The 14,920-nt window shown below is 37.7% G+C and overlaps 2 protein-coding genes across 2 annotated transcripts in view; both read right to left on the bottom strand.

Annotated features, from left to right (window-relative positions):
- Positions 1 to 1,086, bottom strand: part of LOC107719406 (translocating chain-associated membrane protein 2-like) — a 9,476-nt gene extending 8,390 nt beyond the window's left edge. The window contains exon 1 of the mRNA XM_016526819.1: positions 860 to 1,086. Coding sequence (XP_016382305.1) covers positions 860 to 979 — 120 coding nt within the window. The 5' untranslated portion in view covers positions 980 to 1,086. The remainder of the gene's footprint in view (positions 1 to 859) is intronic.
- Positions 1,087 to 4,830: 3,744 nt separating this feature from the next.
- LOC107719374 (XK-related protein 5-like) lies at positions 4,831 to 10,631 on the bottom strand. Its single transcript, XM_016526784.1, has 6 exons — positions 10,323 to 10,631; positions 8,975 to 9,159; positions 8,617 to 8,829; positions 7,555 to 7,724; positions 7,150 to 7,261; positions 4,831 to 6,125 (listed from the first exon to the last, which is right to left on the bottom strand). The coding sequence occupies exons 1-6, from the start codon at positions 10,547 to 10,549 to the stop codon at positions 5,221 to 5,223; spliced, it is 1,812 nt and encodes a 603-aa protein (XP_016382270.1). The 5' UTR covers positions 10,550 to 10,631; the 3' UTR covers positions 4,831 to 5,220.
- Between the last annotated feature and the right edge of the window lie 4,289 nt (positions 10,632 to 14,920).

The following is a 14,920-nucleotide window of genomic DNA, read 5'->3' as shown; positions in this document are numbered from 1 at the left end:
GACTTTCCACTGATGTGCTTCTTAAAGTCATGCTCACAGAAGCGTCTGAATGAAACCCAGATGTTGAGAGCAGCAGGTGTGTGAAACAGCAGATGTGAAGGGGAAACCCATCTGAACACAGATAAGATGCGTGCATGACAGAAGAGATGCATGACATGAAATCGAAGAGTTTTATTCAGTGTTTCTGAAAGTTTGCTAGCGTTCAACAGGCTAATACGACAAACCCGGGAAGACTGTTTGTCTAGAAACTTTAAATGCACATTTTCAGCTTTTGATCACTGAATTATAAGCGACAGATAATGATGCACGTGAAGTGTTTTTCAAACTGGATTCTTCAGGAATGTCAATCAAACTTGGGAGCGTGCGAGAGATTTGACGTGGCACTTCAGAAGAAACACGAACAACATCACGAAACTCACATTCACCACCATAACACCTTGTTTTGTGTTTATATTTGACAAATTACACATTATATGCTTTACGAACTTTACGTATCTTCAAACTCAGACATCTGGGCCCAGGTGACAATGCTTTGAATAAAGTCGTGAAATATGAATTTCTTTTAATGCACTGAACTCAACAAGAGTGGTGTTTAATACATACTTTTAATGTAGATGAAATGCATAAACTGTGTGTCTGAACTTACTTTTGAGTAGATGATGATTTCAAAGGCTTTACACATTCGAATAAAAGTGGAGTCTGTCAGATGTCGGACTGTTTTTAAAGTTGCACGTTTAATTTCGATGTAACAGTCAGAAGACAGAAAGAGAGAGAGAGAGAGAGACAGACAGACAGACAGAAAAACAGCTGGCGGAGACACAGACAAGAAAAAACGAGAATCCCAAACTTTTTAACTCACCTCAAACATAAGTCCAATCAAAATGAAAATCACCAAACTAAACACAATGTCCGCGTGATTCTGAATGAGAAACTCTTGGCTGAAGAAAGGATAACTCTTGTTTCTCCTGCGAAAAGCCATTTTATAAGTTAGCGATTTTCAGTAGCGCTGCTTTTCCTCCAAATCTAAAACTTCCACGAATCACTCCAAACTTCAGCAAACGCACTGCGCATGCGCGCTTTAGCAACGAACTGAATTTAGAGCGCATGCGCAGTAAGAAGCTAGGAATGACTCGTGTGGGTAAAAATGTAGGAATTTCTTTTGTTTTCTTTTTTTTCCACAAATTATTTTACATTCCAAACATAATAATAATTTTATTATTATTATTATTATATTATCATAATAAAATTTACTGAACAGTAAATGTAGTCGTGCATTGCCATTCATTTTCACAATAGTATAAAAATAGCTTAAAATTACACGCTATTAAATGAAATCGGGCAATACATAACAAGCTATTTAATTTAATATTATTATTATATTATAATAATTAAATGACACGTTAATTAATAAAAAATTTAAAACATAAATTTCCTAATCGCAAACGACTGTGGTTGGTCTATACTGACCAGCGCTGAGAAAAGTAACACGTACCACGTGACAGCACAGCAAAGACTATGTGCCGCTATAGAAGCTGTTTGGATTAATTTACAGCTGAATAATGAAAATAAAACCTTTAATAGCCTAACGTATCTGCGTTATTTCGCTACCATTCCACAAAACATCGTGCCTGTTATACTGTAGATTGTGTGTAGCAATTAATTTTCATTGTTATTAGTTCAGTGCCTTCCCTTTGCTGTTTAATCTGATACTTCATTCTATTAATCATTGTTTCCACTGTGTAATGTATATATGTTTGGTATATTCAGCAATTTCCTGCAACACTATTTATGATGGCTATTTCTTCTGTGCACAGCACAGATAAAAATGAGCTTGATGACATTTCACAAGTGGAGACATATGTGAGAGGCATATTAAAACAATTTCTTGATTCCTGTGAAGTTCATTTAATGGCTAAATGGAATTCACCAGAAGAGCAAACAATCCACATCCAGGAAAACCAAACAAACTTTCATTCACATTATCTGCAAATCTCTATAATCTTATGGCTGAATTTGAGTTGAAATTGTTGCAAATATTGACCTGTTAATGGACACAACCCTGCACTACTGTTTAAGCAGAGACATCTTTCAGATGCATGCAAATAATTATTAGATAGTACACACACTCTCAAAATGCCTTCATGAAAACAATGGAAAACACACACACACACACACAGTGAGCACTTCAAACAGTGAAAAATACCCCTGAAACATTGTATGGCCCTTGAGCCCCTGTCCAAGGCAAATGCATCGAATATACAACATCTTTATCTTTCATAAGTTTTTTTTTAGATGTCATTTATACAGAATTTTAAAGATGAGCTCAAACTAAAAACAGTTATGTTACAGTAGCACCATGCATCAGCTTGATAAATTCATCAACAAATCAATGAATAATAAAATAAAAAATTAATGAAAAAAAAAAAAATATATATATATATATATATACTTTTAAATTAAATAAAAATAAATATATAAATAAATAAATACATACATACATAAATAAATAACATTTCAAATTAGGGTGCAATTGCAACACTTTAAATGCCCAGGGGAAATAATTGATATTACCGTAGGGTTAGTTTTTGAAACCTGAAAAGTACAAAATTGTGAAAAACTATAAACAAAAATGACCGATCCTTTGAAAGGCAAAACCAAAGATTTGTGGATAAGACAAAGTGAGAAATATCCAAGATACAAATGACTGAAGTACCAGCAGAAAAGATCAGAGAGCAAATATTCTTATGCAAGGAAGTGGAGCAATCTGCCATTACAAAACCCTTATTAATTATCCGCTAATCTACATATTCAGAGTCCGATCATGTTCTAAGATGAGTTTTGTTTTTATTTATGTCGGTATCAGGCACTATATGCCAAAAACTGATAATCCAGACCACAGCCCTTCAGAAGAGTGGATTTACATCACAGTCTGAGAGGATATGACTTACACTGAACACCTGCAGCTCACAGGAAGATTGTGCTTTCGGCTCAAACCAACAGCATGTGGATTTTTATTGGTTATGTTCAGAATGGCTTACTTCCATACCTGCAGTAGACTACACAGTACAAAGTATGCAAATTTTCTATATGCATGAAATACACACATGACCTTTTTATCTCCTCTTTGACTAATTTGTTTGGACTGACAACCATTTTGTCAGATAACTGGATTAAAACTGTAAAAATAACCATTCTTATTTCTTAGATGATAACTAGATGCCGCTTGGTTAACTTAACATGCGATGTGATGAGGTCATGTGATACTGTAACTTATTTATCGTTGCTCACTTCATACTATTTCACATACTTATTAAAAAGTAGAAAGTATATACTGTGCAGTATTCCATTCTGAACATAAACAGAGAGACAGTGAGAGAACTAAAAACAGAAACAGAATTGTAAACATTCAAAAAAAAATGTGTTCCTTCATACAGTTTGTTTAAATATTGTACTCTATTCTAATGTCTTAAAATCATATCCAGGTTCAAGTTTCAGCTGCTTGTATTTTTTGCTTGTATATTGTATTTTATTTTATAAATGAATGCCCCGTTCACACTGACAGTCAGGAAGCAGCTGTATGTATGTATATGTATGTGTGTGTGTGTGTGTGTGTGTGTGTTACCAAGAAATTTTGGAGCACTTCATGCTTCCTTCTGCTGACCAGCTTTTTGAAGATGCTGATTTTATTTTCCAGCAGGATTTGGCACCTGCTCACACTGCCAAAAGCACCAAAAGTTGGTTAAATGACCATGGTGTTGGTGTGCTTGACTGGCCAGCAAACTCACCAGACCTGAACCCCATAGAGAATCTATGGGGTATTGTCAAGAGGAAAATGAGAAACAAGAGACCAAAAAATGCAGATGAGCTGAAGGCCACTGTCAAAGAAACCTGGGCTTCCATACCACCTTAGTAGTGCCACAAACTGATCACCTCCATGCCATGCCGAGTTGAGGCAGTAATTAAAGCAAAAGGATCCCCTACCAAGTATTGAGTACATGTACGTAAATGAACATACTTTCCAGAAGGCTAAAAATGTTTTTTTTATTGGTCTTAATAAGTATTCTAATTTGTTGAGATAGTTAATTGGTGGGTTTTTGTTAAATGTGAGCCAAAATCATCACAATTAAAAGAACCAAAGACTTAAACTAAGTCAGTGTGTGTGCATTGAATTTATTTAATACACGAGTTTCACAATTTGAGTTGAATTACTGAAATAAATGAACTTTTCCACGACATTCTAATTTATTGAGATGCACCTGTATATACTGTATATGTATACTGTATATATATATATATATAGATATATATCAAAGTTTGGAGTCAGTATGATTTTGGAGTCAGTACGAAGTATACTGTTATTCAGCACGACAATTAAATTGATCAAAAGTGACAGTAAAGACCTTTATAATGTTACAAAAGATTTCTATTTTAAATAAATGCTGTTCTTCTTAACTTTCTATTCATCAAAGAATCCTAAAAAATGTATCACAGTTTCCACAAAAAAGAAAAAAAAAATAGTAAAGCCCTGTTTTCAACATTGATAATAATCAGAAATGTTTCTCGAGCAGCAAATCAGCATATTAGAATGATTTCTGAAGGATCATGTGACACTGAAGACTGGAGTAATGATGCTGAAAATTCAGCTTTACATCACAGGAATAAATTACATTTTAACATATATTATAAATAAATAAACTGTAATAATATTTCACAATATTACTGTTTTTACTGTATTTTTGATCAAATAAATTGTGAGCAGAAGAGAATTGTTTCAGAAAAGACCAACCCCAAACTTTTGAAGAGTAGTGTATTTTATATATATATGTGTGCGTGTGTGTGCATAATGTGTTTTGCTGCCACTAAAAATTCACATTCTGGAAGGGAAGCAGTCTTGAAATTGCATCACATCATGAACTAGATGAATAAGTATTTTTGCATGAATGAAACTCATTGCCGACAATTTCTGACGTTTTCCACAAATATTTTTTTTTAAATTACATCCCTGAATGTGGGCAAAGACAAATTACACAACACAGTGAAATGCTCACAACACCATTAACTGCTTCTCCATCTTGCTTCACATGGATCATCTTCACTCTCATTGGTAGCTGCCATTGAAGCTCATTTGCATGACATTAAAGACACGCCCACATTGCAACAGTGCTGCTTATATTGTCTGGAAACGTTCACGCTGGAAACCGCTGTCGGTGTGAATGCCATTTAAAGCTGCAGTTCATTTGCTGTTAAAAACCCGCCGTCCTCTTCCGGACCCCTGCGGGACAGAACTACCTGCCTGCGGGGGCCTCTGAGGTGTGTTCCAGAACCCTCCGGAAGCCCTTGTCCATTCAGTCCGGGCGCAGATGTGTAGCAGGGTCCCGCTCGTTCCAGAAGCCCACAGGCGAGATCCCTGTGCAGCCCGCCGTCTGTGGAAATGGGGCTCAACTCGTCAAGAGTTTCCAGGCCGGTTCCAGAGCCGAAACCGAAGGGCGTCTCAGATTGTGGGTCGGCGCTGAAGTATAAAGTGGAGCTGGATTCAGTGGGGAAAACAGATTTTCCCTCCGGCGAGCTCCACTTGCACTCGGACTCAGGCGACTCTAATGGGCTCTCCATTTCGAGACTGTCATCCGCTTCCTCTTCCTCTCTGGCTTCACTCACGCTCTCAAACTCGTCCCTGCCGTCGGACAGCGGCACTATCGTATTGTCCCGGCTTTCCGAGGTGGACACGCACCCGTCCTCTATGATCTCTCCCTTCCGATCCACCACCAGTATCCCAGACACGCCACCCGCCCCATACGCCCTGTTGATCTTAACCGGGTCACCGGTTTTCAGGGCGAGACGGATGAGCAGCCAGTGATGGTGGCGACACTCTCCGTCCGGCTTCACGCCGCAGCTCCCGGGATGCTCCAGCAGAGAGCTGGGAATCCCAGAGAGGGAGAAGGAAGGATGAGAGGACGGGAAGAGGATGGGAAGAGGGGCCGGAGGAAGACTTTTGTCCCCCAGAGAAAAGGACGAATCGCCCTGCTGAAGACATTCACGACCCATGTGCGCACGCTGACCTAAACCCAGAGAGATTTCAGTAGATTTGGGATGCAGGAAACGATAGTACAACATCAGGGACGTCAAACCTGAGAGAGATAGAGAGCAATTCATTTAATTTAACTGAAAAAGCTCAAATGCAAATGTTACTGGAGGAGGGAAGTTATGCATCTATAGCAACCAAATTTGTATTTTGAAGTGCACATGTTAGAAATCAATCACTTGGATCAGCGTTTTCAAGAATTGCCTGTGTAATTAATTTTTTATTTTTATTTTTTTTTATAATAATTATTATAATATATATAAGCATTATTATAATTTAATAATTTTTGTCATTTTAATTACATAATAATTTTATGTTTTCATCCATTTATTTTACTGCAGTGAAACTACTTATAATTTTCGTGAATCTTTCAGAGACAGGAATATTTTTATGTAATATAGTTTCAAAGGTCTTGCTGAATAGATCCAAACAACTGCATAACAAAAAACATTTAGCGAGTGGATAATAATGCTAAAAGTGCATGTTATATATGTTTATTTAAACACTACGACGTTTGGGGTCTTTCAGTTTTTTTTTAAGAACACAAGGACACATTAATTTGATCAAATTAAAAAGATATTTATAATGTTACAAATGACTTCTATTTCAAATAAATGCTGTTCTTTTAAACTTTGTATTTATCAAAGAATCCTAAAAAAAAAAAAGCATCAGTTTCCACAAAAATATTAGGCAGAAAAGCTGTTTTCAACATTCAACAAATCAGCATATTAGAATGATTTCTGAAAGGTCATACCAATGTATTAATATAAAAGAGCATTTTTTACTTTTGCATCATACCGGTTATTTTACACACATAAAGATTTACCAAGTTAAACATCCCGTTTTTTTTTTTTATTAAATTAAAGTATTTTCCCCTCAACATATTTAATTTCTATGCAAATGAACCCAAAGCAAAAAAATGAAAACTACACTTTAACCATTAATGGGTATAAAAATACAAAACCGTTTCATTGCTTTAATGGGTGTCTCATTATTTTTCATAATTTGACACCTTTCTAATCGAGATCTGTCTTCCTTCCTATAATGCACTCGCACACACAAACTCTCACCGAGCAGAAAGCTGCACAGCACAGCAGTGGGGACGGTCAGCCTATCCCATGATGCATCAGTCAGGATGTCAGATGCAGCCAATAGCAGTGTAGCATTTTCCAGCAGCATCACCTACACAGCAGAGAACAACGCAGCTTTAATTTGATCGCTTAAAAGAATAGCTCCATCACATTCTGCATGAACTATTCCTTTAAATCCATATTCTGATATATATATATATTGTGCATATTCATATTCTACAAAAAATTGAAGTTATATATAGGCTATATGACAATATGACAAAGTGTTTTTAATGGTGTAAACAGTCTAGAAAAACAGTAAATGATACAGACCTAAACATTATAAGCAAAGATATTCTACAAATATATGCTGTTATAAAGACAGGAGATTGTGTGTGTTTGTACCGTGTAGAATCCCACCATCCGGAAGCGGGACGGGCCGTTCTTCACGTTGAGAAACAGGAACAGATGCACGCCTCCCAGAATGATGTTAAACACACGCCATGACCACTGACCCACATATATGTCAGTCTGCTGCGAGACCAACCACAGCGCAGCCATCAACCAATGAGACGCTGGGAGAAAATGAGACACACAATGATTAAGAGACATATTTTATACAAACTGAGAGATGAGGCCATAATATTATTATTATTGTGTGTGTCAACTGTCAACTAACATTATGCTATAGAACATTATGCTATAGAAGCTGTTCACAGGTTGTATATTTTTGAGGAAATTGCACTTAATAGTCAGTAAAATAATGCAATGCAAAAAAAAAAAAAAAGAAAGAAAAGAAATTTAGACTTAATTTAATTTTTGCAAAATACTTGTTTTTTTTTATATATATTTTTAGTGCAAAATTTTTGGTGCAATTTTTTTTCTTTTGATTTTAGCATGAAATCATACACTACTGTTCAAAGGTTTGGGGTCGGTAAGTCTCTTTTGCTCATCAAGGCTGCATTTATATGATCACAAAAACATTAATATCTTGAAGCATTTTTACAGTTAAAGTAACTGTTTTCTATTTCATTATACTTTCAAATGTAATTTATTCCTGTGATGGTAAAGCTGAATTTGGTGCTCATGAAAAATGTCTTATTATTACCAATGTTGAAAACAGTTTTGCTGCTTAATATTTTGTGGAAACCCGTGATACATCTTTTTTTTTTTCTCTCAAGATTCTTGGATGAATAGAAAGTTCAAATTATACAGCATTTAACTGAAATCTTTTGTAACATTATAAATGTCTTTTTTTCTAAACAATTATTTTTTTTCTTAATAATGTTGTTGTTGTTATTGTGCGTGGTTGTTATGTACTACTGCAGCTTTTGAGTCAAAGACAAATTTCCTGTAAAGGACAATAAAGTATAACTCTAACTCTAACTATTGGTAATTTACAAACAAAACCTGAGCATGCACATCTAAAATCTTCATTCTCCTGGAGTTGATGTGGCTCAGACTCACCTATGACCCCGATGACCCAGCAGCCGAAGGTGCGGGTGAACAGGGCGAGGCTGGTGAAGCGGGCGGCTAACATGCCCATTCTCCACAGCAGCTGACACAGGAGCGCCGCCGGTGGCATTTGCAAATGCCCGGGACGGATCAAACAACAGGCCCGGCTGTAGAGCACCAGCGCCCAGGACAGCGACAGCAAACACACCGCATCACACAGAGCAACTGCAAAAACACATACATGAAGAGTGCAAAGTTTTTATCTACAGCATCAATGTTCTGCAGTATAAATTTATGAACCATTTCCATCACCAAATGGAATTGCATAAACAATGACTGTTTTCAAACAGGTTTCTATCTCAAGACTGACCTGGAGATGAGAGTCCGTAGTCGGTAATGCTGAGAGCGTACGTCTGCAGGAGTGTCTGTGGTAGAGTCATCAGCAAAACCTCCAGCAGACGCAAAGCAGACAGGTCTGCATTCTGCATCACCTCCTGCGCATGCGACTGCGAAGAGCCCTGAGATGTCCATTCACACACACTGCAGTCCCAAAACCTAACACACAACACACACATTACAATGAAACTCATGCAATATAATTTGTGAGAGAACTGCAGAAGATTTGTGAGCTGATTAAAAGTTAAAGGAATAGTTCACCCAAAACTGAAAATCAGCTGAATATTTACTTACCCTCCAGCCATTCAAGATGTAGATGAGTTTGTTTCTTCATTGGAGCAGATTTGGAGAAATGTAGCATTACATCAGTTGCTCAGCAATGGATGCTCTGCAGTGAATGGGTGCCGTCAGAATGAGAGTCCAAACAGCTGATAAAAACATCACAATGATCCACAAGTAATCCACACCACTCCAGTCCATCAGTTAATGTCTTGTGAAGTGAAAAGCTGCATGTTTCTAAGAAACAAATCCATCATCAAGGAATTTGTACTTAAAACTGTCACTTCTGGACCAAAATACAAGTCCACAATCCATTATAATGCTTCCTCCAGTGTAAAAGTCCATCACCTGTTGTCCTCTCACATCAAAATCCACTGACATATTTGTTTTAGAAACTGTTTTGGACTGTTTTCACTTGTAAACAGTGCTTGATCTGTGCATATTTCTCTCCTGGTTCAGACAAGATGAGTTTTTCCACTGAAGAAAGCAATATTATGAATAGAGAAAGCAACTGTTTGAAGATAAAAACACCTTAATGATGGATTTCTTTCTTACAAACATGCATCTTTTCACTTCACAAGGCATTAATTGATGGACTGGAGAGGTCTGGATTGCTTGTGGATTATCCTGATGTTTTTATCAGCTGTTTGGACTCTCATTCTGACGGCACCCATTCACTGCAGAGCATCCATTGGTGAGCATGTTATGTAATGCTAAATTTATGTAAATCTGTTTCTATGAAAAAAACAAACTTATCTTCATCTCTAAATGGTCTGGGGTGAGTGCATTTTCAGCTATTTTTTCCCCCCATTATCTGTTTACTAGCATGTCATGTGACCATTAACCAACATCAGAGATCTGTGAACATGCGCATGTATCATTAAATTATTGACATACTAACTTAAATTCTCAGGGGGTAAATATTTTATATCTAAAGGTTTCGGCAGTGAAAAAGATTTTGGAAACCCCTGGAGTAAATAAACAGAATTGTAATTTCTGAAGGAATTATTTCTTTAAACAGATGCACAAACACACACACACACCTTTTGAAGATGCCCAGGTGAAGTGTGTGTATGATGAAATTGTAGCATGTCCGTTTATCTCCGTCGGCCCTGTACCACCTGAAACTCAACACCTGCACCAGTGACCCCGGCAACAAGAGGGCAAAGGTCAGTCCGGCCAAACACAGCTCCCCCTGCCACAGGTAGAAGCCCACACAGCAGACCACTGATGAACAACACAGAAAACATGTGTCATCATCAAACTCCATCTGTGTACTTCAGTATGTTTTTGTGTTGTATGAGATTATCTCTACAATATTTGACATAACAAAAGAGTAGTGAAATGGGATGAGATTATATCACAGTAAATCCAGGTTAAAATGTTATATGATGAAAACAATTCTGTAATCTGTCATTTCTGACAGTAAAGCGTTGCTAGATCAGATGTTTTCAATGATCTCTAAATCTCTAAACCTGCTTTGGAACGATATTTATTTTGAAAAGTGCATTTCAAATACCTTTTAAGTTTCTGTTCAGGTTTATACAACTAACAATACTCTAATAGTGGATAGGAAATAAAACACCCAATGTGTAAATATTTTCCAGATTAAATTATAATTATAACATTTTGCTGGATCTATCTGCAGCTTTTGACACTGCGAATCATCAGATCCTTCTGTTCATCACCCTCTCATCACTGGGCATCACAGGGATTCCACTTCGCTGGTTTGAATCCTATCTCAAATGTAGGTCCTTCAGGGTGGCTTGGGGAGGAGAGGGTTCCAAATCACATCAACTGGCCACTGGGGTTCCTCAGGGATCAGTTCTTGGACCCCTCCTCTTCACATCACTGGGATCCATCATATAGGCACATGGTTTCTCCTACCATTCCTATGCTGATGACACACAGCTCTATCTTTCATTTCAAACAGATGATCCAACGATAGCTGCACGGATCCCAGGCTGCCTGGTGAACATCTCGGCATGGATGAAAGAACATCACCTACAGCTTAACCTGGCAAAGACTGAGCTTCTCGTCTTCCCTGCCTCTCAGACTCTACAGCATGATTTCACCATCCAGCTACAACAAGTTTTGATGACCAGATGGCTTTCAAAGGCCACATTGCAAAGACTGCTCGATCTTGCAGGTTTGCACTGCACAACATCAGAAAGATCAGGCCCTTTCTAACGGAGCATGCTGCACAACTTCTTGTCCAGGCCCTTGTCATTTCTAGGCTGGACTACTGCAGTGCTCTTCTGGACTTCCATCATGCACAATCAAACCTCTTCAAATGATTCAGAATGCAGCAGCATGACAACGAGCCAAAAAGGGCTCACATCACACCTCTCTTTATCTCCCTGCAATGGCTACCGGTTGCGGCTGAGATCTACAAGTGAGCGATGCCTCGTGGTACAATCACAGAGAGGCATAAAATCACTTCCCAGAACATTTTCATTCGCTGTTCCGTGCTGGAGGAATGATCTTCCCACCCCCATCCGGAATGCTGAATCCCTGACAATTTTCAAGTGATCTCTTTCATCAACATTTGAGTGCATCCTAAAAAAACAACAAGAACTTTGCTTTCTCCTTCCTTAATCCCCCCTATCTAGTACTTGTACTTGTACTAATCTAAACAATGTCTGAAACTTTTATTACGTATTATGAATAGAGATCTAGATTTTTGGCATTTTTTAATTTGTGCTGCAAATTAGGCCGATTTATAGGCAGGCGCATCTGCGGGCAGCTAAGCGTTGTTGCGGAACGCCGGAGGAGAATCTCCCTCTGCTGGTGCTGATGTAAACGTTGACAGACGCACTTATCACGAGGCAGACAGACGTTATGATTCACGAGTGACAAGTTTTTAGCGTGATAAGTTATAACGTATCTCAAGTAATCACAATGCCTAAATATAAGTTAAAAAGTGGGAGAGTGACTCAAGTCTAAAAACGTTAATTATTGTGGAGTGAGATGACACGAAGGCTCTATCACTGCAACTCCGAAATCAGAGCACATTTGAATTAATTAATCAAAACCGAAACTAAATATGTCGGTTTATACGATCCTGTCTTTTATCTTTTAAACGGTCCAGATTGATAAATCCTTGAAAAATGCTAGACTTGATTAGTTTGGACTGTGCAGAGTTCTGTATTATGTTCTACAACTTAACAAGAGGCTTCCTCTAGTTCTGTGTAAAATTATAGAGCGACACGAAGGTAAGCGCATTATTGTTGTTGTTATTTTTTTTTAATTGTCGGATTACAATTCAGTATGTATCAATGAATGACACAGTTTTGCATGAACGAGTGTGAAATACCTGATAATTACGTTTTTTCCTATCACTTATTGGGCACTTTTTGCATTTAAATTTGATTATTCTGACTGCTGACATTGAAAATCATGCACGTGTTGTTTCGAGGGTATCAGTAATTTCTTGATTGCCGTTTTGACACTGTCTGCTTGCATATTTTATTCATGTTCGGTAGCCTAATTCTCTTTAATGTAGGCTATTTGCACCGAGTTGATCCGTTTACCTGCGAAATTATTATATTTATATTATTTTGTCGACATTATTTTGTTTTAAGGAGTTAAAAATGGCCCTTATCGACAACCTTGATTTACATGTTCTATCACATTATTTTGACAGTTAAAGTTTTGGGCGGGTTTTTGGGAGCTTTTGGGCTGGAAATCGTCCATCCAATCTGGCAACACTGCGTCTGGCTGCGTGAGACGGAGCAACTCACACTCTGCAGCCGCTTCTTGTTCACACACAGCTTCAGCTAATGATGGCAGGGCAAAACAGACCGTTTCGAAAGCGTAATTACGTTTTACCCTACTAGAATTGATGCCGGAAAGTTATCATATTCATAAGTGCAAGTCATTTGCATGTGAAAGTAGAAACATATGCAATTCAGACGAAACTTCTGGGCTGATTATAACGTGCACGATAACTTTCCTCATGAAATGTGTGTGTGGGTCCGACAATAGCCTCCACGATGTCATCGCTCGTGGCCAGCACACTCTTAAGCAGTTATGAGCAGCAGGCAGTGTAATATGTGTGAACTCTTATTTTTGGTATCACTTGGCCATTTGACTTATAGAAGTGTCCAGTGTTTCCCATACATTGAGTTATTTGTGGCAGCTCATCACAACAGACAGACCGCCACAAATAGATTTTCCAAAAGGCTTATACTTCCTTGAAGAAACGAGCGCTGACTTTTATGAGATGAAGGGAAAAAAAAAGAAAAAGAAAATCGGCCAAAAAAATCGCCATCATATATCAGCCATCGGCTGCCCTGGTTTCTAAATATATAAACCCATATCGGTCGACCTCTAATTATGAATGAATCGTTGTTGAATTCCTCAATTGTAAGTTGCTTTGGATAAAAGTGTCTGCTAAATGTATAAATGTTAATGTAATAATAATAAAAACAAAAACAATAATAAAATTATAATTTTTAAATACATTTTATAAATGAATTATAAATTATATACATTAAATATAAATAAATATATAAATTAATATAAATTTCAATTAAATGATATATTTTACAAAATTTTATTCTTCTAAAATCAGGTGTCAGGGTATTTACATGGTGCTCCCAAAAATACCATGGTACTACCATGGTATATTTAAAAAAAAAATCCATTGTACTACCATGGTATTTTTTCTGTTTAAGTATTACTCGTCCACCCACAGATACATCATGTAAACCAGAGGACATCCGTGGTATAATTTAACATGCAATCACAGCTATAACTAAAAAAAAAAAAAAAAAAGTATCAAAAAGTACCATGGTTTTACCATGTTTTTGAACAGGTTCCATGGTTACATCATGATATTTATAGACATGTACAGTAGCAATATCATGTTTTGGACGTAGTATGGATTGACAATAGTGGTACTATTGTATTCTTTGAAGTATCTTGGAGTACTGTGTAAATATCATGGTATATAATCCTCATTTGTAAGCCGCTTTGGATAAAAGCGTCTGCTAAATATAAATCGGGTAACGCTCGTCCTAATGTGCTAAACGGGGTGCATGAGATGCACCTGTGATGCGGTGTACGGTCACTCACGCGCCGCTCTCTCCGCCAGCAGCACGAGCGCAGACGCGGTGAGCAGCAGCACGCGCCAGCAGCTCGAGCACGCGCCAGCAGCTCGAGCACGCACCGCATCCTCTCCGCTCCGTTACCGGCATCTCACCGACCGGGACTCGGCGTTCCTCGAGACATCTTTGTGTTTGTTCTTGTTGTCAGCGGCGGATCCGGTTTCTCCGTCGTCCTGTCAAAATATCTGACGTCATGCTTCAGGATATTTAAAGAGACTGTAACGTACATCCCATAATAAAATCGCATGTTGTTATGTAAACGGATGCATTTTTTTATATTATATTTTATTATGTTACATTCTGTGTAGGCTTACCTATAAGCTATGCGTGCGTGTGTGTTACTGTGACCCGGATGTTTACAAACCGATGCTGTTCTGTAGGACAACACAAGAGAAATGTGATATCAGCTGGATGCTCTCTCTCTCTCTCTCACACACACACACACACACACATGTAATGTTTAAAAAACGTCACACATGTATTTAACACTCTGGTATTGTTCGGTCATTTTAGACCGGAATTTTTTTTTT

Source organism: Sinocyclocheilus rhinocerous, unplaced genomic scaffold (assembly GCF_001515625.1).
Source record: "Sinocyclocheilus rhinocerous isolate Xijiao unplaced genomic scaffold, SAMN03320098_v1.1 scaffold303, whole genome shotgun sequence".
Taxonomy (NCBI): Eukaryota; Metazoa; Chordata; class Actinopteri; order Cypriniformes; family Cyprinidae; genus Sinocyclocheilus; species Sinocyclocheilus rhinocerous.
The sequence above is the reverse complement of the archived record's forward strand: the minus strand, read 5'-3'. Positions and strand labels throughout refer to the sequence as shown.